The following is a 21577-nucleotide window of genomic DNA, read 5'->3' as shown; positions in this document are numbered from 1 at the left end:
TTCTTGCCTGGAGAATCCCATGGACAGAGGAGCTTGGTGGGCTACAGTCCACGGATCGCAAAAGAGTCAGACACGACTGAGCGACTTCACTTTCACTTTCACTTTCATTCAGTGGAACAGAATAGAGATCTGAAATAGACTCACATGTATATTATCAATTTCTTTTTACAAAATGTCAAATAATTCAAATGTGGAAAATGAATTTTCAACTAATGGCATTAAAATCACGGATGTATTAAAGTGATTTTTTAAAAAGGGGTGAAAATGTGTTGTGCAACAATATTATACTTCTACTAAAAACAATTAAACAGTTCTTGTTGCTTTTAGAAGTAAGCGATCCAGAATTAGACACCCAAGACCTAGAGAAAATAGCTCCTAAATCTTTCTGGCCTAATTTCAAGTCATTCTTCCCTTTTCCCTCAATGACCAGACAAAATGGCTTTCCATCTTATAGTGCACATATCAAGTCTTTTGTGCTAAAACACTTGTTCTCCATGTCCCACGTATCTAGTCCCTACTTTTTTTTTTAATCTTTTTTCTCCCTACTTATTCTTTAGACCCATTTCAAATGCTCTTTCTCTGGGAATTCTTTCTTTACTTATAAGATATATGTTGCTCAACGTATGTTACTGTAGCATCAAGGACTTATTCACAGCTCATTTTTTATATAACATTCACTTTCTCTGTTAGACTTTCATTCTACTTAGAACAAGTAGCATATATTTCTCACTCTGTTTTTCATTTTTCATTATGGAGTAATACACAAAATAATTTTATTAAAGAAATATATTCAACGGTATATTTCCATAGCACAGATTTTGGCTCACAGTAAAGCTTTAATGAAAATATTGTGAAAAATAGTAATACTGGCCAAATGTTTGGCTATGTGTTCTGAGGTGTGACTAATTTAAAAAAAGGGGCACAAGGGGTTTGGGGAGGATACAGTTATTCATTGTAATCACTAACGAGGTAAAAACTATTAAGAAATGGAAATTGTTGAAATCGGATGCCTAAAAATGACTCATGAGAAAATTTCCTGGGAAAATGGATATATTTATTCTCAGAAATCAGGACTGGAAACAAGTCGGTAGACAGATAATCAGCAGTTTCTGGAACTTTAGTTGTGTGGGCAGCAGCTCGGGACACAAAACTCTGGGTTCACATTTCCACGGTGTTAGGCATCTCGGAAGCATGCAGCAGGAGGAATCAGGAAGCTAGAATCCAGGTAAGTGCCAGCTGATCTGCTCTTAGTTGTATAGAGTAGGATTAAGTTAGTGAAATCTGAATGAACACTATACTATTCACTATCCTAAAATTAATTGATGAAATATAGATAGAATAAAATCTGTATTCCAGGAAATTAATAATGCCAGAGATTTGGAACAGAAGAATGGTAGTTTCCCGAATGGTAATGGCAAAATATCAGCTCAGGAGTTATGTGTTTTCTGTTGTAAAATAATACAGTTTTCTTATTTTGACTATCAACCTGAAATGGGATACTATATTTAACTTCAGGTGTAATTGTAATATTATAAATTCATTGTCTCCACCACTGAATTTTAGTGATTGTTTGTGATCTCATCATATCACTATTTACACTCAATCAATCTTTGAGTTATTTTTATAAATTTACTTACTAATTTTGATAAGGAGAATAATGGCCCCTTAAATGTATTCATATATCTTGTGAATATGGTATGTTGTATAGCAAGAGTAATGAAAGTAGTAATGGAATTAAAGTTGCTAATCAGTTGATACTAAACAGAGAGATCATCAGGTGACCCCAATGTGTTTATAAACATTCTTGAAAATGGAAGAGAAAGGCGAAGAGTAGACCAGAGTCATATCAATACAAGGAGGATTTTACCCACCATTGCTGACTTTGGAGGAAGTAGGGCATAGGCTAAAGAATTTGGGTGGCCTTTGGTTCCAAATAGGAAAAGGAGTAGGTCAAGGCTGTATATTGTCACCCTGCTTATTTAACTTATATGCAGAGTACATCATGAGAAACGCTGGGCTGGAAGAAGCACAAGCTGGAATCAAGATTGCTGGGAGAAATATCAATAACCTCAGATATGCAGATGACACCACCCTTATGGCAGAAAGTGAAGAGGAACTAAAACGCCTCTTGATGAAAGTGAAAGTGGAGAGTGAAAAAGTTGGCTTAAAGCTCAACATTCAGAAAACGAAGATCATGGCATCTGGTCCCATCACTTCATGGGAAATAGATAGAGAAACAGTGGAAACTGTCAGACTTTATTTTTCTGGGCTCCAAAATCACTGCAGATGGTGACTACAGCCATGAAATTAAAAGATGATTATTCCTTGGAAGAAAAGTTATGACCAACCTAGATAGCATATTGAAAAGCAGAGACATTACTTTGCCAACAAAGGTCCGTCTAGTCAAGGCTATGGTTTTTCCAGTGGTCATGTATGGATGTGAGAGTTGGACTGTGAAGAAGGCTGAGTGCTGAAGAATTGATGCTTTTGAGCTGTAGTGTTGGAGAAGACTCTTGAAAGTCCCTTGGACTGCAAAGAGATGCAACCAGTCCATTCTGAAGGAGATCAGCCGTGGATGTTCTTTGGAAGGAATGATGCTAAGGCTGAAACTCCAGTACTTTGGCCATCTCATGCGAAGGGTTGACTCATTGGAAAAGACTCTGATGCTGGGAGGGATTGGGGGCAGGAGAAGAAGGGGATGACAGAGGATGAGATGGCTGGATGGCATCACTGACTCGATGGACGTGAGTCTGAGTGAACTCCGGGAGTTGGTCATGGACAGGGAGGCCTAGCGTGCTGGGATTCATGGGGTCACAAGGAGTCAGACACGATTGAGCAACTGAACTGAACTGAACTGAACTAGAAAACAAACAAACGAAAAGAAGACAAGTAAATAGGCTTTCCCCTAGATCCTCTGGGAAGAAATGAGGCCCTGTTAGTACAATGATTTTAGTTGAGTGAGATATCTCATTCAACTAAATTTAATTTCCTAATTTGCATCTAATTTCTTAATTTCAGGGATGTTTGAAAATCTTACAAAGAATAGGAAAATATTTATTTTTTCTATATAGAACGCTACTTGTTCTGCATAAAGATTAAATTTTCAGTTATCATTGTACTGTCTCTGTTACTACTTTACTTTTCTATAACACTTGCATGTAAGATAGAAGAATAGCACTTAAAAAAAGAATATTCAATTTTATTTCAATATACAATTGAAACATTCATTTTTTATGATATTAGAGCTTTCTTGAGAACAGTTAGATTCTGTTTCTCTGTTGCTTAAGAAACCCAGGTGCAACCTCACACCTGCTGAGCCTAGTTCCTTCTCATCTAAGTTTGTTGCCTGTCTTTTTTTACAAATGGTGATAATTTGAGCAGATTGAAAACAGTAATTGGGGTACAGGGATATAGTCAATTGAAAAAAAAAAAAGAGAGAGAAAAATTCCTGCAAGGTGATTATCTAAAGCTCAGAGGTGTCCTTTTCTCTAAAAATGTACAGCCACACACTAGTCTTCCATTCTGATACTCTTCATGCCCAGGTCTCATCACAGAAGCCTAAATTTTATTCCTGCATTCTTAAAACCGCTCTTGTACATAATGCCTTTCAAGAGGTATGGTCTGTGTTTACCATGTGGATAAAGATATTCAAATCTCTTGAGATTTTCTTTTAGAGTAAGGCTGTATGTAGAAGCTGTGGGCATCCAGGGAAAATTCTTGGTTAAAGAAAGAAAAACATCTGGAGTAGGAGATGGCAAGCGACTCTGCTGGACATGATTGAGTGACTGAACAGTAACAAAACCCAGTATTCTTGTCTGTAAAATTCCATGGACAATGGAGACTGGTGGGCTACAGTCCATGGGGTCGAAAAGAGTTGGACATGACTGCTGCTGCTGCTGCTAAGTCACTTCAGTCGTGTTGGACTCTGTGCAACCCCATAGATGGCAGCCTACCAGGCTCCTCTGCCCATGAGATTTTCCAGGCAAGAGTACTTGAGTGGGGTGCCATTGCCTTCTCTGGGACATGACTGAGCACAACCAAAATTAGTGCATAATTCCCTAAATCTGAGCTTTCCAAAGCCCATTAACAGAAACAATGACAATACAAATCTTAGTTGACACATTGCTAATAAATAACAACATTCACAGCATATTTGGATGGCAGAATAAAGAGTTTATTAAAATCAAATTATTTGACTTTCCATCTATCTTTGGGAGATGTGCAAAACCATAAATTCTATCTACCATTCAATTTGAATTTCTCATTAACTTTGTATGTTGACAGAGTTAATTTATCACCCCAAGTCTGAGGGTTAGAGAGGTAAAGAATTGCCAGTGATCAGGAAATATTAGAATACTTTTCAATGGAGCAGATTAGGATAACAGATAATTAGGGTACAAAATCTAAATTTCTCAAATGAATTTGGCTCTTCTACAAGTTAATCAGTAGAAGCCAGATATACAGGTTGGTCAGTAGCAAGATTAATGGAAACTTCTGCAGGGAAAATTAATTGGGTGCCAGAATCTGGATCCACAGCCCAGGGAAGGGAAGCCACAGACTCCATAGCCCAGGGGTCTGAAGACACAGGATCCACAGCCCACTGAGTAGCACCTTCTGGATCCAGAGCTCAAGGAGCTGCAGCTGCTGGACTTACAGCTCAGAGACCCACAGTGAGCTGTCTGGCAGGGAATGGAGAAGGTGGAGGTCCTCCGACGGTAGCAGGATGTCTGGCAGGGATGAGACACCACACGGAACGTCTGAGTCCTGATGGGCTCACAGCAGGTCTCTTGACTGTAGAGAGAGGAGCCCAGCTGGCAGGAACTGCGAGGGCAGAGGTCAGTCCTGTAGACCAGGTTGCTGGGGAAGGAGGAGCCACAGGAGGAGCCTGAGTAGCTCAGGCGGTCCCCAAGGGAGCAGGAGGAGAAGGTTCTGGAACAACAGTTGTAGGACATGTTGACAGGAGATGTGAATTCAGCTGAGCTACACTGAGAAGATTCTGAGTTTGAATGTAACCTTCTAGACAGATGTGCTTATATATACTCTCAGCAATAGGTGTGGTAACCTACAGGGTCATTTTTTCCATATTTGTGTTCCCTTGTTTACATGCATGTAACTTAGCAATCTTCTCTATAATTGTAGTTGGAGTGGTTCTCCCCATATTGTATTTATGGATGCTATAATTTTGGTGTTATAGCCAAGGCCAATGAACTACACCTATGTTAGAAATGCTATGACTGTTTTACACTAATGCTTATTCCATCATAGTCAAGAAAGCCTTTCCATTTCCTCTTGCCATAATCTTTGGGTGTTTTGCTTCTGCCAATGAAGAGAAAATGCTTTTCTCAAATGGCAGTTACATAAGATAAAATTATTTTTCTTGTCAATGGATCAGAGGTGTAACTTTGGCTTGAACACAGAACCTACTAAATACTGGCTTTACTTGTTCCCATGTCTTCTCAGAGGATGAGATGGTTGGATGGCATCACCAACTCAATGGACATGAGTCTGGGTAAACTCCAGGTGTTGGTGATGGACAGGGATGCCTGCCGTGCTGTGGTCCATGGGGTCACAAAGATTCGGACGTGACTGAGTGACTGAACTGAACTGAACTGATATCTTCTTATCCTCCATTATTGTTATTCAATTATATTCTGTTACGCACGTGTCTCAGATACAATGGAGAGGAAAAATTATCAGCCAGGACATTTTTTTGAACACCATTGATGGCTAGAACCAGAAAGAAACCTGCACAACTATTTGGAGACATGGTGACAGTGAGGGAGAGAACTAAGACAGAGTCACAAGGAAGGCCAGTTTGGACCCTTATGAAAAGCACCAAAGAGCTAAGAAATACTGAGATGAGGGAAGGAAGCAATTGAGTTTCAGATTCAGTGGACCTGATATGAGACCTGTAGTCTTAACAGATTGTCATCTGTACATGTAGAAGCCCTAAGAATTTCCTTCTCAGATCTTCATCTACAGGAGGCTTGATTGACCAGGGATGGCCCCGCCCCAACTCCATGCTATGGTCCAAAATCTAACACTGCATTGGTAGAAAAGCCTCTCTTTCCATGGGGCTGCTCCCAGGCAATGACTGAGCACAGGAGAGATATTAGAAGGCCTTCTTCTTAGGACACATGAGATCCTTTGCTGGCCAACAATTGAGGATCTCCAATGGTCTTGAGAAACTGTCCACAGTCTGTGGCTGCCTGGGACATGTCTTTCTATCTTCTTCACTCTGATGAGACTCTCATGGAAGTCTGACAAGTCTCCTAGGCTTCTGCCCCTCTTCCCCAACACTCTTCTCTCACAGCCATATCCCCATAAGTCTTTGTACCTTTAATTCCATCTTGGGATCATTTCTGCTAAAGCCCATCTTTTAGTCACCTCAACCTTAGGCCAGTTCTACTCATTTCTTGAGTACCATTTCACACAACAGGTGATGCATCAACTTTGATAAATCCTAAACTATTGTTTAGATATGTTAGATAGTATCATTGACTTAATGGACACGAATCTGAGCAAACTCCAGGAGATAGTGGAGGACAGAGGAGCTTGGCATGCTGCAGTCCATGGGGCACAAAGAGTCAGTCAGACATGACTTAGTGACTGAAGAACAACAACAACAAAACTATTATCTCTTCAAATACTGTTTCCATCCCATTTTTATCTCCTTTTTTCCTGAGATCCAATTATAAGCAAAATACACTATACATTATATATATATATATATATATATATATATATATATGCCTCTCACAGTCTTTTCTCTATATTCAGTCTTTTTGTCTTTTTTACACTTTAGTTTGGGATGTCCTCCTATTCCATCTTCTAATTCACTAACTGTCTATTCATTTCAGTCACTCAGTCGTGTCTGACTCTTTGCGACCCCATGGACTGCAGCATGCCAGTCCTCCCTGTCTATCACCAACTCCTAGAGGTTGCTCAAACTCATGTCCATCGAGTCGGTAATACCATCCAGCCATTATCATCCTCTGTTGTATCCTTTTCCTCCTGCCTTCAGTCTTTCCCAATGAATCCATCAGGGTCTTTTCCAATGAATCAGTTCTTTGCATTAGGTGGCCCAAGTATTGGAGCTTCAGCTTCAGCATCAGTCCTTCCAAAGAATACTCAGGATTGATTTCCTTTAGGATGAACAGGTTTGATCTCCATGCAATCCAAGGGACTCTCAACAGTCTTCTCCAACACCACAGTTCAAAAGCATCATCTATTAGTCAATGTTTGATCTATTGATAAAAGATATCACTAGTTTTTCCAAATCAGTTATTTTATAAATTTCTAAACTTTAAGTTAGATTCTGTTGTCTAGTTTTCATTTTCTGCCCCAAATCCTCAAATTATCTTCAATTCTGAAACACAGCTCTTCCCTGATAGCAATATTTCCCTGTTTCCTACTACTAAATTCATAACAAAAGTAGTTTAATGTCTGATTTTCCCAAGACTATTATATGGATTATGGATTTCAGATTGTATTTTCTGCTGTTATATTTTGTTCCAGTTTTATTTTGTTATATTCAGTATTTTAATGTTATTATTTTGGTAAGTTTATAATAGCTTTATTAAAAAATAAAATAAGAAAATATTGCTATCAACAATAACATTACATTTCCTTGAGTCTGGAGTATAGTTTAACTAGTTTTATTTTAACACTGAATATTTTGTGAATGAACTTTGAAAGTAGCTGTAACTATTTATACACTCAGAATATGATAAAATTTAGTAAACTTTGTTTTTAACCTTTGACTCTATAAAGAGAAGCTATATATATATATATATATATATATATATATATTTGGAAAACAGAAAAGAGAGAAAATCTAGGTTAAATACATTAAAAGGAGGAAGGAAAAATGGTAGGGTGAGAACAGAAAGAGGAGAAAAAGAGAGAGATGTATACACCCTGCAGAAGAAAAGAGAAGTGGAAAAAAATCTTCACATATAGGCAGGAAACTGCAGCTCTGCAAATGCCAGGAAGTCAAAGCCTGTGCAGAGAAAAACTAGAGATATTCTAAGACGATAGAAATCCTGCATTGCTGTTCAGTTGCTAAGTCGTTTCCGACTCTTTGCCACCCCATGGACTGGAGCATGCCAGGCTCTTCTGTCCTTCACTATCTCCCGGAGTTTGCTCAAACTCATGTCCATTGAGTCAATGATGCCATCCAGCCATCTTATCCTCTGTCGTCCCCTTCTCCTCCCACCTTCCATCTTTCCCAGCATCAGGGTCTTTTCCAGTGAGTTGGCCTTCGCATCAGGTTGCAAAGGATTGGAGCTGCAGCTTCAGCAGATGATAAAAGGAATAACATACAAGATTCATAAAATATACTAATTTTGATATTTTTAATAATAAAGACATTAGGGAATAAGTAATCATTTGAGTGCAATAGAAAAAAAAATTTCCTAAGCCTTCTCTGTGTTTTACTTTCAATTGTTTCCTTCTCTCACCATACCAGTGTTTCCGTCTTAACTAAACAGACTTGGGCCAGATTGATCTCTCCTGGATACAATTTCAGCTTAGCCTCTTTTTTGGTCATCTTATCTTTACATACACAGAAGCTGTCTTTATGCCATTTCTCTTTCAGTCTCTTATTTTATCTATTTTTGGTCTCCATTGGATTAGAGACATACTGTATAACTGTGATCCTTGGTGTATTTTCTATTGCTGCCATAACAGATTACTGCTGAGTGATTTTGGAGAATGGGAGTAAATGGTGACAAAGTGGATCATTTCAGGAAAGCTTTGAAACTGTGCCTCTGATCCATCGTACCAGAGGAAAATCCATCTTATTCCACACTCTTAGGAGGAAAACAGTCACCAGTAAAAACAGATGTAGATACATAGCAGGGTTAGCGTAAATCAGAAAAAAGCTTTCCTGGTCATGACGCTTCCCTGGCCATGATGGGATGTGCATTAGTAAGAAACAGTCATAGCATTTCTGACATAGCAGTAGTTCATTGGCTTTGGCTATAACAACAGAATTACAGCATCCATAAAAACAAATGTGAGAAACCATTCACCTGCAACTGCAATTACCGAGAAGACTACTGAATTACACATATGCAAAAGAGGAAATCTCATGTAGGAACCATGATCCCCTGGTGTGCCACACCACTTGCTGGAAGTGTATAAATGCCACAGTGCAGGAGAGACATTCAAACTCAGAATCTTCTCACTGTAACTCAACTGAACTCACATCCCCTGTCAAAATGTCCTATAACCTCTGCTCTGGAAACTTCTCTTCTTGCTCCCTTGGGAGCTACCAGCACTACCCAGGTTCCTTCTTTCCCAGCAACCTGGTCTACAGGACTGACCTCTGCTCTCCCAGCTCCTGCCAGCTGGGCTCCTCTCTCTACAGTCAGGAGACCTGCTGTGAGCCAATCAGGACCCAGACTGTGGTGTCCCGTCCCTGCCAGACATCCTGCTACCGCCTGAGGACCTCCACGTTCTCCAGTCCCTGCCAGACGACTTTCCCTGGGTCTCTGGGCTTCAGGTCCAGCAGCTGCAGCTCCCTGAGCTCTGGATCCAGAAGCTGCTACTCAGTGGGCTGTGGATCCCGTGGCTTCAGACGGCTGGGTTATGGAATCTGTGGCTTCCCTTCCCTGAGCTGTGGATCTGGATTCTGCCAGCCAACCTACTTTTCCTCCCGTAGCTGCCAATCATCCTGTTACAGACCAACCTGTGGATCTGGCTTCTATCGTTCAATTTGTTGAAGGTCTAAATCCTTTTGCATATTGAGATCAAAGTCTCTCTCAATATACCCATTGTTTTCCTTCTCATATTTACCACCAATCTTTTATTCTTAAATCATCAGTTTCTTGCATCATCAACTTTTGAGGGACTCTAAACTTAATGAATAACCCAATATGAAGTCCTAATACATGTACTGTTGGATTTTCATGGAAAAGCATTTGAAAATGAAAATTTTAATCTAATAAATTTACATCATCTGACATTGAAATGTATTGCTTGTCTCATTATTTGCCTATAGTTTAATCAGTATTCGGGAATTTTAAATAAAGATCAATGTGCCTCTGAAACTGGATGTGAAAACACACATTTTGAAAGATTTTAGCAAATTTATATTGTCATTGCATATGTTTCCTAGTGGGAGTAATTATTTCCTGGAGGTCCATATTTTATTTGCCTCAATATCAGTGATATTTGTCTGAGGATGGAAGCATGGATTTCTGCTAATAATGGAAAACAGAGAAATTGGTGTATAACTAGAAATGCAGGCAACAAAAATATAGTATAATTTATAAGATGATATAATATGTAGAAAACATACTGAAAGTCTAGTATCTGAATGTAGATTTTCAGCTAAGAGAAAAAATAAGCCTTTAAACAACTCCAAAGGTAGATGCTTTGTTCTCTATTGGTTGGCATAAATGCCGTAATCCTTCCCTGAGCCTGGTCCCAGTGCATGATCCTTTCTGAGCCGTACCTATGAACATTCATAAAGAGATTCACAATGATTTTAACTGGGGAGCAACTGGGTTAAGCAGTGAGTGCTAATTCTTTTCAGTCGTATCTCACTCTTTGCAACCCATGGATTGTATCCTGCCAGACTCCTCTGTCCATGGGATTTTCCAGGCAAGAATACTGAAGTGGGTTGCCATTTCTTTCTCCAGGGGATCTTCCTGACCCAGGGATCAAACAAGTGTCTCTTATGTCCTCTTCACTGGCAGGCAGATTCTTTACCACTAGTGCTATCTGGGAAGCCCACTGGGTTAAGGAGATGTGGGATAACCTTCTGAGGCTTCCTCAAGGCTCAACCTGAGTTACTAACAGCAACACACATGGAGCAGTGTTGAATAAATATCTGTATCCTCTAGTCTTAGGCTGTATCCTTTGCTTCTAGTATGTTTTCCACCCTGTATCCTTTTCCCAACTGTAAAGCAGAGCTGAAGTCAAAACCTTGAGTACAGACTGTGTATTTGTCACAAGACACCAGGCAACTAGGACTTCCCAGCTGGTGCTAGTGATAAAGAACCTGCCTGCCAGTGCAGGAGACATGAGAGATACGTGTTGGATACTAGTTAGGAAGATCCCCTGGAGGAGGGCATGGCAACCCACTCAGTGTTCTTGCCTGGAGAATCCCACAGAGGAACCTGGTGAGCTACAGTCCATTAGATTGTACAGTCGAACACAACTGAAGCAACTTAGCATGCACGCATGCATAGCATGCATCAGGCAAATAGTGTGGGAGACCATGGAAGGTGAAAGAATCAAAGAGAAAAAATCTTACAAAGGATTATGTTTTTTTTGTTGCTGACTTTATGATGGACAGTGAGGCCTTAGTCTTTCAAGGTCTTTTAAGGAACATATGGTATGGTTTTGGAATTGTCCACCTCTGGATCTGATCAACAGTGAGAATCATTTATCCATCAACTTGTGCTTCCCATTGCTGGAATGTTGCCTGGCTGTGTATTAATTTTTGGAACCTCATTAAACATGTGAGAGGATTCAGTGTGTTCCTTTTGTTTTTCTGGCTGTGATCTCTGAGAACCCAAGTAGAGAGTAAAAGAAATGTTGTTTATGCAGGAGGGGAGATACTGTCAATGCAAAGAGGGTTGAAACTTGCATGCAATTGTTTCAGGCACCATAGCTGTGTCTGGGATCACAGTTGAATATATAACAGAGGGTACAAGGAGTACCTGATACACAACTTGCATTTAATGCTCAAACATCCTCATGAGGAAGACAAATATTCTGTGCTATATACCTTTCCAGACACGAGAGAAAGAAAAGTCAAAAAGAATTAGAAATTTGCCCAAATTTGTTCATCAAAGATCTAGTAGAATCCCATCTCTTGAATCAACCTATTCTTGTTCTTTCCGGAGCTTTTTTTTTTTTTCACCTACTCTTTCAACCAAGAGCCTTGAGTATACCTCCTACTACGGAGATTGCTTTATCTGAATAGACTTCAGCTCCTTTGGATCTAGTTTCATTAGCCTCGTGAGTAGTATTCACAATAAAGAGAAAAACAAAAAATAAACATAGAGTTTAGGAAAAGAACGCTAAGGAAAAATGAGCTAATTTCTCTTAAAAAGATTTACATTAACCATAATACTTAATAATAGACCGAGAGAAATACATGATTATCCCTCAGGAAGATACTGCTAGAAATTCTGAGTGCAATGACAAACCCGATATTATTCACTTTAATTATCATTATTAATGTCACATTAAAATGTTCCCTTCCTCAATAACTACCACTATGAACAAGAATAGTAAAAAACAAAACAAACACACACACACAAACCTCTCTTTCACAGTCACACATGCATAATTTTAATATCAGCAACCCCAAAATTGAAGATGAGCTTACTGTTAATATTTTTTAAATAAGAGATAAAGGTGATTTCTATATAACTTGACAGATTTCTTCTCCCCCTCTGAATTCCCCAACATAAACACTGTCACTCCTAGAAGCTTTTCTCTGAAAATTAAAAAAAAGTAAAATTGCGAAACCATGACATCTCACTAATCTGTAAACTGCATTCCACTTTGGTGAGTCAGACTGAAGGAGCAAGGAGTCAATCAGGATAGAACCATGGGGAAGTCCTTGAGAAGGGAAAAGTCCTGTAATTGGATGTAAAAGTAACATAGAACATGGAATAAAGACCTCAAATCAAGCATGAAAGAATGTACCCCCCACTGTGTGTGCTTTGTTATACAAAGTAACATGCTAATGACATAAAAATCAATAACAAAAAAGGCTCCAGGAAAATAAAAATACAACAGAGGTGGAAGAGGTGATTGATGAGGTAAGGAAAAGCATGCCAAAAGAACTTACTCTGGGTATACATAAAAAATGCTTTAAAACTACAGCTTCTGCTTTGAATAGCAGAATATTACAGCATGTTTGAATCCAATTATGGGTTATATATTTACAGCAATTACAACAGTATTTTTTCTTCATGGGAATCTTACCTGATTATTTTTACCATGATGTGGTCCTTCAGCAAAATTTTTGTTTTTATTATTACTGAGACAACCAGTCATTTTATCTTTGATTTGAACTTTTAAAATAATTTTGCATTAGAGCTGCCAGAGTATTATGAACTTTCATTAGTCCACTTTACATGGACTCTTTGGACTGGATGAAGAAATCAAATCACTATTGGAATTAAATTCATTTTTGATTTGAAGTATTTAACAATATTGACACAATACTGGCTTCATTAATCCTCAGTGAAGCTTTCCTTTTGTTAATGGAAGAGCACATCATCAACTACTGCTTCGTCTGTGCTTTTGCTGTTTAGTGTGTGTGAGTGTGTGTGTGTGTGCGTGCGCACACGTGTGCATGTGTATGTTTTACTTGTACAAGAAAACTTAGGATTTAACATGGTGAAAATGATTTAGAGTAGTTATTTGACCTAAATGAAATGTATGCATCAGAGTAATATATGAACAGACTGTCATATATTTTACATATATGTAAAAATACATATATTTATATTTTACAACTGTTAGTGATAGATAATCATCTTTGGAAGTAATCTTTTTAAAACTTCTGTCTTTTGGAATAGATACTGATGCTTCTCCAGTAAAATTGTCTCTTTGACTTTTTATCTGGTGATACTTCTGACCCCCATGGTGGAGAGTAAATGTCAAGAAATTGTTGTACGAGTCATATTTCACCATCAACTTCCTTTAAGAATAGAAACTAAGTTCTCACACCTTTAAATTAAAATATGAACTTTTAGCTTCATTGCTCCTAATAAGATATTCTTTTGCAAAGTCTAAAAAATAAAAAAAATTCTCCCAAACAATAAAATAAATAGTTGTAGATTTAAGCAGTACAATATGTGGCCAAGCCACTGCAGCAAGAGCATTTAGACTAATCTTTATATGCTGTGTGCTTCTGCACGCAGTCATGTCTGACTCTTTGCGACCACATGAACGGTGGCCTGTGGATTTTTTTCAGGCAAGAATACTGGAGTGGGTGGCCATTCCCTTCTTCAGGGGATCTTCCCATCTCAGTGGTCTAACCTGAGTCTCTTGGCCTCCCACATTGGCAGATGGATGCTTTACTGCACCATCTGTGAAGCAAGTATATGTTATGTACCACCCTCAGTTTTATGCCCATATTTTATGTACACCAATCACTACAGATGGTGACTGCAGCCATGAAATTAAAAGACGCTTACTCCTTGGAAGGAAAGTTATGACCAACCTAGACAGCATATTCAAAGCAGAGACATTACTTTGCCAACAAAGGTTCATCTAGTCAAGGCTATGGTTTTTCCTGTGGTCATGTATGGATGTAAGAGTTGGACTGTGAAGAAGGCTGAGCGCCGAAGAATTGATGCTTTTGAACTGTGGTGTTGGAGAAGGCTCTTGCGAGTCCCTTGGACTGCAAGGACATCCAACCAGTCCATTCTGAAGGAGATCAGCCCTGGGATTTCTTTGGATGGAATGATGCTAAAGCTGAAACTCCAGTATTTTGGCCACCTCATGCGAAGAGTTGACTCATTGGGGAAGACTCTGATGCTGGGAGGGATTGGGGGCAGGAGGAGAAGGGGACGACAGAGGATGAGATGGCTGGATGGCATCACTGACTTGATGGACGTGAGTCTGAGTGAACTCCGGGAGTTGGTGATGGACAGGGAGGCCTGGCGTGCTGCGATTCATGGGGTCTCAAGGAGTCGGACACGACTGAGCGACTGAACTGAACTGAATCAGTAATCCTAAATCTCCCACTATCTCCACCTACTGGTCGTTTGGTGTCTATTATGGCATCTCGCAGGATGTGAAAACAGCCATAGCAGTACTGGCTAGGTTAGAACAACAAATAAACCTCCGCCAAGATTTGAGCACGTGAACTGCCCTACCACTGTATTTAAGTGTAGTGTGTTTTCCATGATCTCTCAGCAATAAAAGGAGTAGCTCTATTTTTTTCAGGCAGAGCAAAGAATAGGATATGGCTTGTCTTCAGATTTAACACTGGTTAAAGTAAAATCTGTTCACCCTGTATGCATCTTATAAGGACTCCACTAGATGAAACCATAGCAAAAGCAAAGTGGAAATTTCCTAAACCAATCATCACTTATGTTAACTCAATTATCCATTACATATAAAAAGTGAGAAATCTAAGACAATTATCAAGTGGGACTGGATGCTGAGACAAACAGAATAAACCAAGACATATGGTTACCCTGTGGGTGAGAATCTAGGTCATCTGTACCTTTTAGTAATATTGTCCTTGACTTAACAGATAAAAGTTTGGAGCATAACTGCTGACTCAGGTGTAATCAGCTTCCTAAACATTTAGTTAACTCTTGTAACATGAGAATATTTGCATTGTTTTTGAGTTTCATTTTCCTTTTTTTGTTTTTTCTCTAAGTGAATGTTATCAACAGAACAACTTAAAAAGTGGTTGCAAACCAACTGTATTGATGATTGTACAAAAAATTCTGGGCTTACTTCTAATAAGTATTGGGGTGTATTAGATGTTTTCAATTATAAATCAATTAGACATTTCATTTGCTTTCTTATGAAAGCAGTAAATCTGGGGCAACTGAAATTCTCACCAAATCTAACTCACTAACGTCTTACTGAATATATTATTTTAGAATCTATCTATGAGTAATCTTCCTTCCAAAATTATGTGATGTAGTTAATTTAATATACCTATTTATAATTATATAAAAATATTCAAGTTTCTAACACCCTACAAAACAAAAGGTCACAGTTACTTGTCTGTAGTCTTAAAATCTAGTCTTAAAAATGTAATTTCAGATTTTACCATATTAACAGAATGTATTTACTCTTTCTGTATTAAAAGAAGGGTAAACATGAAAGATGAAATAATTTCTTCCAAACCTAAAGGACACTGAACAATTTTACTTTTTAAATTGAGAAAATTTAAATTATGAGTACAAGATGCAGAAAAATACAGCCAGATATTTAGAATTAGATTTGAAGACACGTCCTAAGTTGCTTCAGTTGTGTCCAGCTCTTTGTGACCCTATGAACTGTAGCCTGCCAGGCTCGTCTGTCCATGGGATTCTTCAGGCAAGAATACTGGAGTGGGTTGCCACGCCCTCCTCCATTGAAGAAACAAAGCAAACAAAATGACAAAACCAATATGTGGATGTCATACACCATACTTTATTTAAACTTACACCATTTTTTCTACTAGTAAAATTTGAAATACATGCAGTTGGGGAAATAACCAGGAAATAAATGTGCTTCAGTATCGCATGTCTATATAGCTACAAGGGAGTAGTTATGGCACCTTTCTTCAATGAATACATTTTCAGTTACTGGTATTCAAATTATTCCTAATCCAGAGTAGGTAACAGTAGAAGTCAAATTTATAAGCTAAAGGTAAAACAAGAGGTCAACAGATAGTGTCGATCTCAGTATAGTAAGTATTGCATTACAATTCTAGATGTAGTAGGTATTGTATTCAAGTATGACATTAGTAGAAGCCAGATCCACAGGTCGGTTGGAAAGAAAGAGACCGGCCACTCCTAGAAGAGAAGAAGGTCGGACGGTAAAAGCTGGATCTACAACTTAGGGATGAGAAAATGTTGGGGCTGTGACCCACGGATTGGAAACCACCGGATCCAAAGCCCAGAGATGGGAAAACATGACCAATAGATTGAAAGTTACTGGAACCGAAGCCCAGAGACCCAGAGCAAGTCGTCTGGCAGGGACTGAAGAACGTGCAGGTCCTCGGGCGGTAGCAGGATGTCTGGCAGGGACTGGACACCACAGTCTGGGTTCTGATGGGCTCACAGCAGGTCTCCTGACTGTAGAGAGAGGAGTCCAGCTGGCAGGAGCTGGGAGAGCAGAGGTCAGTCCTGTAGACCAGGTTGCTGGGGAAGGAGGAGCCACAGGAGGAGCCTGAGTAGCGCAGGTGGTCCCGGAGGGAGCGGGAGGAGAAGTTTCCAGAGCAGCAGTTGTAGGACATCTTCACAGGTGATGTGAGTTACGATGGGAAGGTTCTGAGTCTGAATGTCACTTCTTGGACAGGGGCATTTATATATCCTTATCATCGACTGTGTCATCCTCGTGGCTCATAAAAACAAGCTACCATCATCTTTTTAATTGAATCCAAAAGATCAGCATAGTTATACACATGGAGTGTTTGTGGTTTTATAGCTGAAGAGTATAATCATGTTTGTGCCTTGAAATTCAAGTAATAGTATGGAATCTTCAAAGCTCTTAGTCATCCTTTTCTACCAAAGTCACCAAGCAAAGCACTCAGAAAACTTTAGAGGCAGTGACTGGGCTGATGGAAGCTGGTTTAATTAAAAATAATTGAATCCCCTTTCACAATCTGTCTCAAAATTGTTGTCATCTGGAGAGCAAAGTTGCTAACTGATCTACTCAAAATCATTTTTTAAATAAGAACATACATGGATTGTTACCAGGAAGTGGCAGGTTTACCTAATGGGTAATGCCATAAGGAAGTGGCAATGGTAACACACAAGACATATGACAATTTTTTTTAATTGAACCCCAATGTTAATGGTTTTCATGAAATATTAAATGAGAGATCCCCTTATTTCTGACACTCCTGCTTAAAACTGTATGCAAACTAGCAAGAGTCCGTCTTAGCTATTCACTCTTTTGTGTGCATGTGTGTGTTTACTGCGCGTGTGTGACTGCTAAGACGCTTCAATCGTGTCCGAATCTTTGCGACTCTGTGACTGTAGTCCACGGGATCCTCCAGGCAAAAGTACTGGAGTGGATGGTCATGCCTTCCTCCAGGGGATCTTCCTGACACAGGAATTGAACCCTGGGTCAGGCATCTCATATACTGGCAGGCAGGTTCTTTTCCACTAGCACCACTTGGGAAGCCTGCGTGTTTATGGTGGAATGAGTTAAATATTATAAATACCTTTATATTGTTTTGGAAAGTTAGAGGTTATTCATCTGAGATACTTTTAGAGACATCAAAAATAAGAACAAAACACGTGACAAAAATGCCCAATGTATTTCTCTCTCTACTCAGAGGAAATGTTTTCCACCAAAAGAACTCCCTAGAATCTGGAAAATGCCTTTGTTTTAAAGAAATTTTATAAGGAATTTGCCTTGAAGTATTTGACCAATGTAGCCATCTTAGGGAGATTCTTCCTCTGCCTCTGAAAGTAACATACATGACTTTGACTTAAACTGTTCTTAGGTGTTTCTGACAAGTCTTACACAATTTCTAAAGTCATTTTTTGTTGTTATTCTATGACTTGTATTCCTCCTCTGTGTAGTAGGGTAATGAAGATTGACACCTTGAAGAAGAGAGATTGAGAAGCTTTATCTTCCTGTGGCTTCTATGCTATTCGATTTGTTCATATCACAGAAAAAAAAATTTCTACTTTTTAACAAAAGTACTTGTGTGCAAAAAATTCCATTTCATTGAGAAAAGAATGTTCAGTATTACTTGATATCTTATCTCATAGCATATTCTTCTATAGAAATATCTTATATGAGTGGATGATATTGAAGCAAGCAAATTCAGTCTAGCTGAGTGAAATATTTATATGGATGTTTTGACGTTATAAACAAAACAGGAAGGTTTGGAATCTACTACAAAGCAATTTTCTATTCATAATTAAGAAGCCTAATAAATAAGAACTGTTTATTTTAGAAACAGAGCACAAATTATGTTGCCTACCAAATATATGGAATATGACTGAAGACCAATTTGTGTACTGAAAACATTCAAAGTCATAAAGTTTACCATGTAGAAGGGAGTTTAGCAATTATCTCCAGTGCTCTGCCACGTTGGAATCCCATTTACAATATCTTATCAGATGGATATCTAATAAGTGCCCCCAAGACGGAAATCTCAATTACCTGCAAAAGTACCTTGTTTTAGATTTTTAGTTGAATCTTTCCTAAAAACTTCCACTTAGTAATTTCAAATCTTCATAGAATGAGTCTCAGCTCATTTCTACTGGATGATATATCAGTTTTTGAAGATGGGTGTCTTAAGAGATTGGCCCATCACCACAGGTTATTCTGAGCTATTCTCTGTACACATGTGCTGCTGTATTTACAGTTAAGTAATGATGAACTTTATGAGAGAGTCTAGAAAAAATACTTATACTAGTTCTCTATGCAGAATATATAAACAAAAAATATACAATTATATATATATATATATATATATGTATATATATATATATATATGATTTAATATATGTACCACATCAGAGGTAAATTCAAAATGATTCATTCTCTTTTTTATATTATCATATATTTTGGAACTCTCTGCCCTCATTTCAATCTACAAAAATCATTTGTAATTATGAATTTTTCTAACTTGATCTTTTTTTGAAGTTTACAGGTAGTAGGCATTTTCCTTACTTTTTTACCTTCTTTAGTAAAAATCCTATCCTATGAGAGAAAAATAAGGGACTAAAGGTTCATCTTTTTTAATGTATAGAGCTTATTATTTTGTTCTCATTGACATCAACACCACTAAAAAATGACTTAAACTTTATGCAGAGATTTTTTTGAAAATTAAATTTATTGATGTGATCTCTCAAGAAACAAGTCAACTTCAGAATAAGGATTTCTTAAGCATTTTTACAATGGAAACTTCAAAGCACTGCTGAAAATATGGGTCCCTTATTCTTAAAAACTCACACATAGAAGAGCAGCTTGGGTACTTATGCTATAAGAAAACTAGAACATAAATGTGTTAGATGCTCATTTAACATTTGTACCAATTAAGGATCATAAGTGGGTTATTTCTTCTATAAGGTACACAAGATTTGGGATGTAAAACAGATATTGATTTTTTTCCCTCTCTATTCCTAAACTTGGAACAAAATGAATATTCCCTCCTGACTACAAAGTACTTTTTAGAGCTTTAAACACAACAAAGTTCTCACTGTGTTACCCATTCAATACACTATGTTGAAGGATAAGATGAATAAAACCCCAATCTTACAGGTACAATTATGGTGCAATCATTTTTGCTTCATGAACAACTGCTTTGAAAATCAATGAAATTCTTTCATTTAAAAGTCTGTAATCATAAAAAAGGTCTTTGAAGGTTAATGCATTTCATTTTTACTGGAGCCTAATTAAGGGTTCTTATTAAAATGAACGCATGCTATTACACCCATTGCTAGAGTATTTAAGTATCCGGTGTAGAAGGCAACATTCACAGTCACAAACTCAGCTGAACTCAGAACTCCCAACAGCATGTCTTTCAACTGCAGCATGAGAAACTCCTCCTGTTCCCTTGGAGGTTACTTGGGGGTCCCAGTTTCCACCTGTGATTCTTTCTACCCCAGCAATGTTGTCTCCTCCCCCAGCACTTTCCAGCTGGGCTCCACTCTCTACGGTGGCTGTCAGGAGAACGTCTTTAGGCCCATCAGCTTCCAGACACCCTGTGCTGTCACCAGATCTTTCCAGACATCCTGCTCCCATCCACAGAATTTCATCTTCCGCAGTCCCTGCCAGACAATTTACACTGGATCTCTAGGGTTTGGAAATATTGGCCTTGGGTCTTTTGGTTGTGGAAATACTGGCTTCCAGTCTCTGGGCTCTGGATCCAACTTCTGCTCCCCAACTTTCGTTTCCTCCAGGAGTTGCCGGTCATCTTGTTACTAAACAGCCTTTAGCTCATGCTTTTGTGAATCAACTTTCTGAATGACTCCAGTCACCTCAAGGTTATATCTATGCTTTATGAAGTTTTAACCCTCGGCATCTCCAATATCTTTGATAACTGACCATCTTCATCACCAGGGCTTACTATCACAGTCCTTCTGGAAGTATACAATTCACTGTGGACAAAGTAATCTTGACTTTGTAATCAGGCATATGAGATATGTCTTGAATTTTCTTCGTTCCTGATCCAATGCTCAGAATCATTTCTGTTGCTGTCTTACTCAGAGTCTTGTTTTACTACTTTTCTCCTAAGACTCTTTCACTTGTGTATTTCAAATAGATATGGCGTTTAAAATAAACTTATTTCTTTAGAATGAACTACAACATTCCATTTTTTAATTCATATGGTACATTTAGTGAATGCATCCAGTACCTTCAACTGTGTTCACTAGCTAAACATTTTGTTTTGTTAATATTTTGCTGCGTAGAAAAAGGAAGTTTAGAAATCTAAATATATGGCACATTTTATGTCTTAAGAGATTTATATCCTCTCCTAGGTACTTTTTTTTTCATCTAATTACTTTAGAAAATTTCATTTTTAGGTAGGCATTTGTTGAAAAATATTTATTGAGTTCTGATTATAGTCCAGGCATTCATGCTGAATGAAGACGTACATTCCCTCCCTTCACAGAATTCACACACACACAAGTTTAACTCACTGTTATTTAGCAAGTGCAATAATGTCGATAAAACCATGTTTCAATGGGAACACAAAGAATAGGACGTTCAGAAAGGGTGAGAATATCACGGAAAACTGATTAGTGACAATAAGGTTACTAGTTCATGTAAAAAATAAACCGTGCTCATGTAATGTGTTAGTTGCAGTCCTTTGAGAGATAGCTGTAGTCTAGGACTTGACATGACAGATATTTGTTGAACAAAATACCTCCCAGTGAAAATGGGGAGGCAGCTGGAGGGT

The 21577-nt window shown here is 38.3% G+C and overlaps 4 protein-coding genes across 4 annotated transcripts; 2 read left to right on the top strand and 2 right to left on the bottom strand.

Moving 5' to 3' along the window:
* Nucleotides 1-4187: 4187 nt before the first annotated feature.
* Nucleotides 4188-4967, bottom strand: LOC785155 (keratin-associated protein 13-1). The gene has a single exon (XM_002684594.5). The coding sequence runs from the start codon at nt 4950-4952 to the stop codon at nt 4482-4484; it is 471 nt and encodes a 156-aa protein (XP_002684640.1). The 5' UTR covers nt 4953-4967; the 3' UTR covers nt 4188-4481.
* A 4206-nt stretch (nt 4968-9173) lies between these two features.
* KRTAP13-1 (keratin associated protein 13-1) lies at nt 9174-9976 on the top strand. Its single transcript, XM_002684593.5, has one exon. The coding sequence runs from the start codon at nt 9225-9227 to the stop codon at nt 9726-9728; it is 504 nt and encodes a 167-aa protein (XP_002684639.3). The 5' UTR covers nt 9174-9224; the 3' UTR covers nt 9729-9976.
* A 6141-nt stretch (nt 9977-16117) lies between these two features.
* On the bottom strand, nt 16118-16963 carry LOC783607 (keratin-associated protein 13-2). Its single transcript, NM_001080350.1, has one exon. The coding sequence runs from the start codon at nt 16943-16945 to the stop codon at nt 16451-16453; it is 495 nt and encodes a 164-aa protein (NP_001073819.1). The 5' UTR covers nt 16946-16963; the 3' UTR covers nt 16118-16450.
* Nucleotides 16964-20190: 3227 nt separating this feature from the next.
* Nucleotides 20191-20970, top strand: KRTAP15-1 (keratin associated protein 15-1). Its single transcript, XM_024992971.2, has one exon. It carries the CDS (start codon nt 20191-20193, stop codon nt 20599-20601), a length of 411 nt encoding a protein of 136 aa, XP_024848739.1. The 3' UTR covers nt 20602-20970.
* The last annotated feature ends 607 nt before the right edge of the window (nt 20971-21577 follow it).

The sequence above is a fragment of the Bos taurus genome, chromosome 1 (genome assembly GCF_002263795.3).
Source record: "Bos taurus isolate L1 Dominette 01449 registration number 42190680 breed Hereford chromosome 1, ARS-UCD2.0, whole genome shotgun sequence".
Taxonomy (NCBI): Eukaryota; Metazoa; Chordata; class Mammalia; order Artiodactyla; family Bovidae; genus Bos; species Bos taurus.
This window is presented reverse-complemented; position numbering and strand designations above follow the sequence as displayed.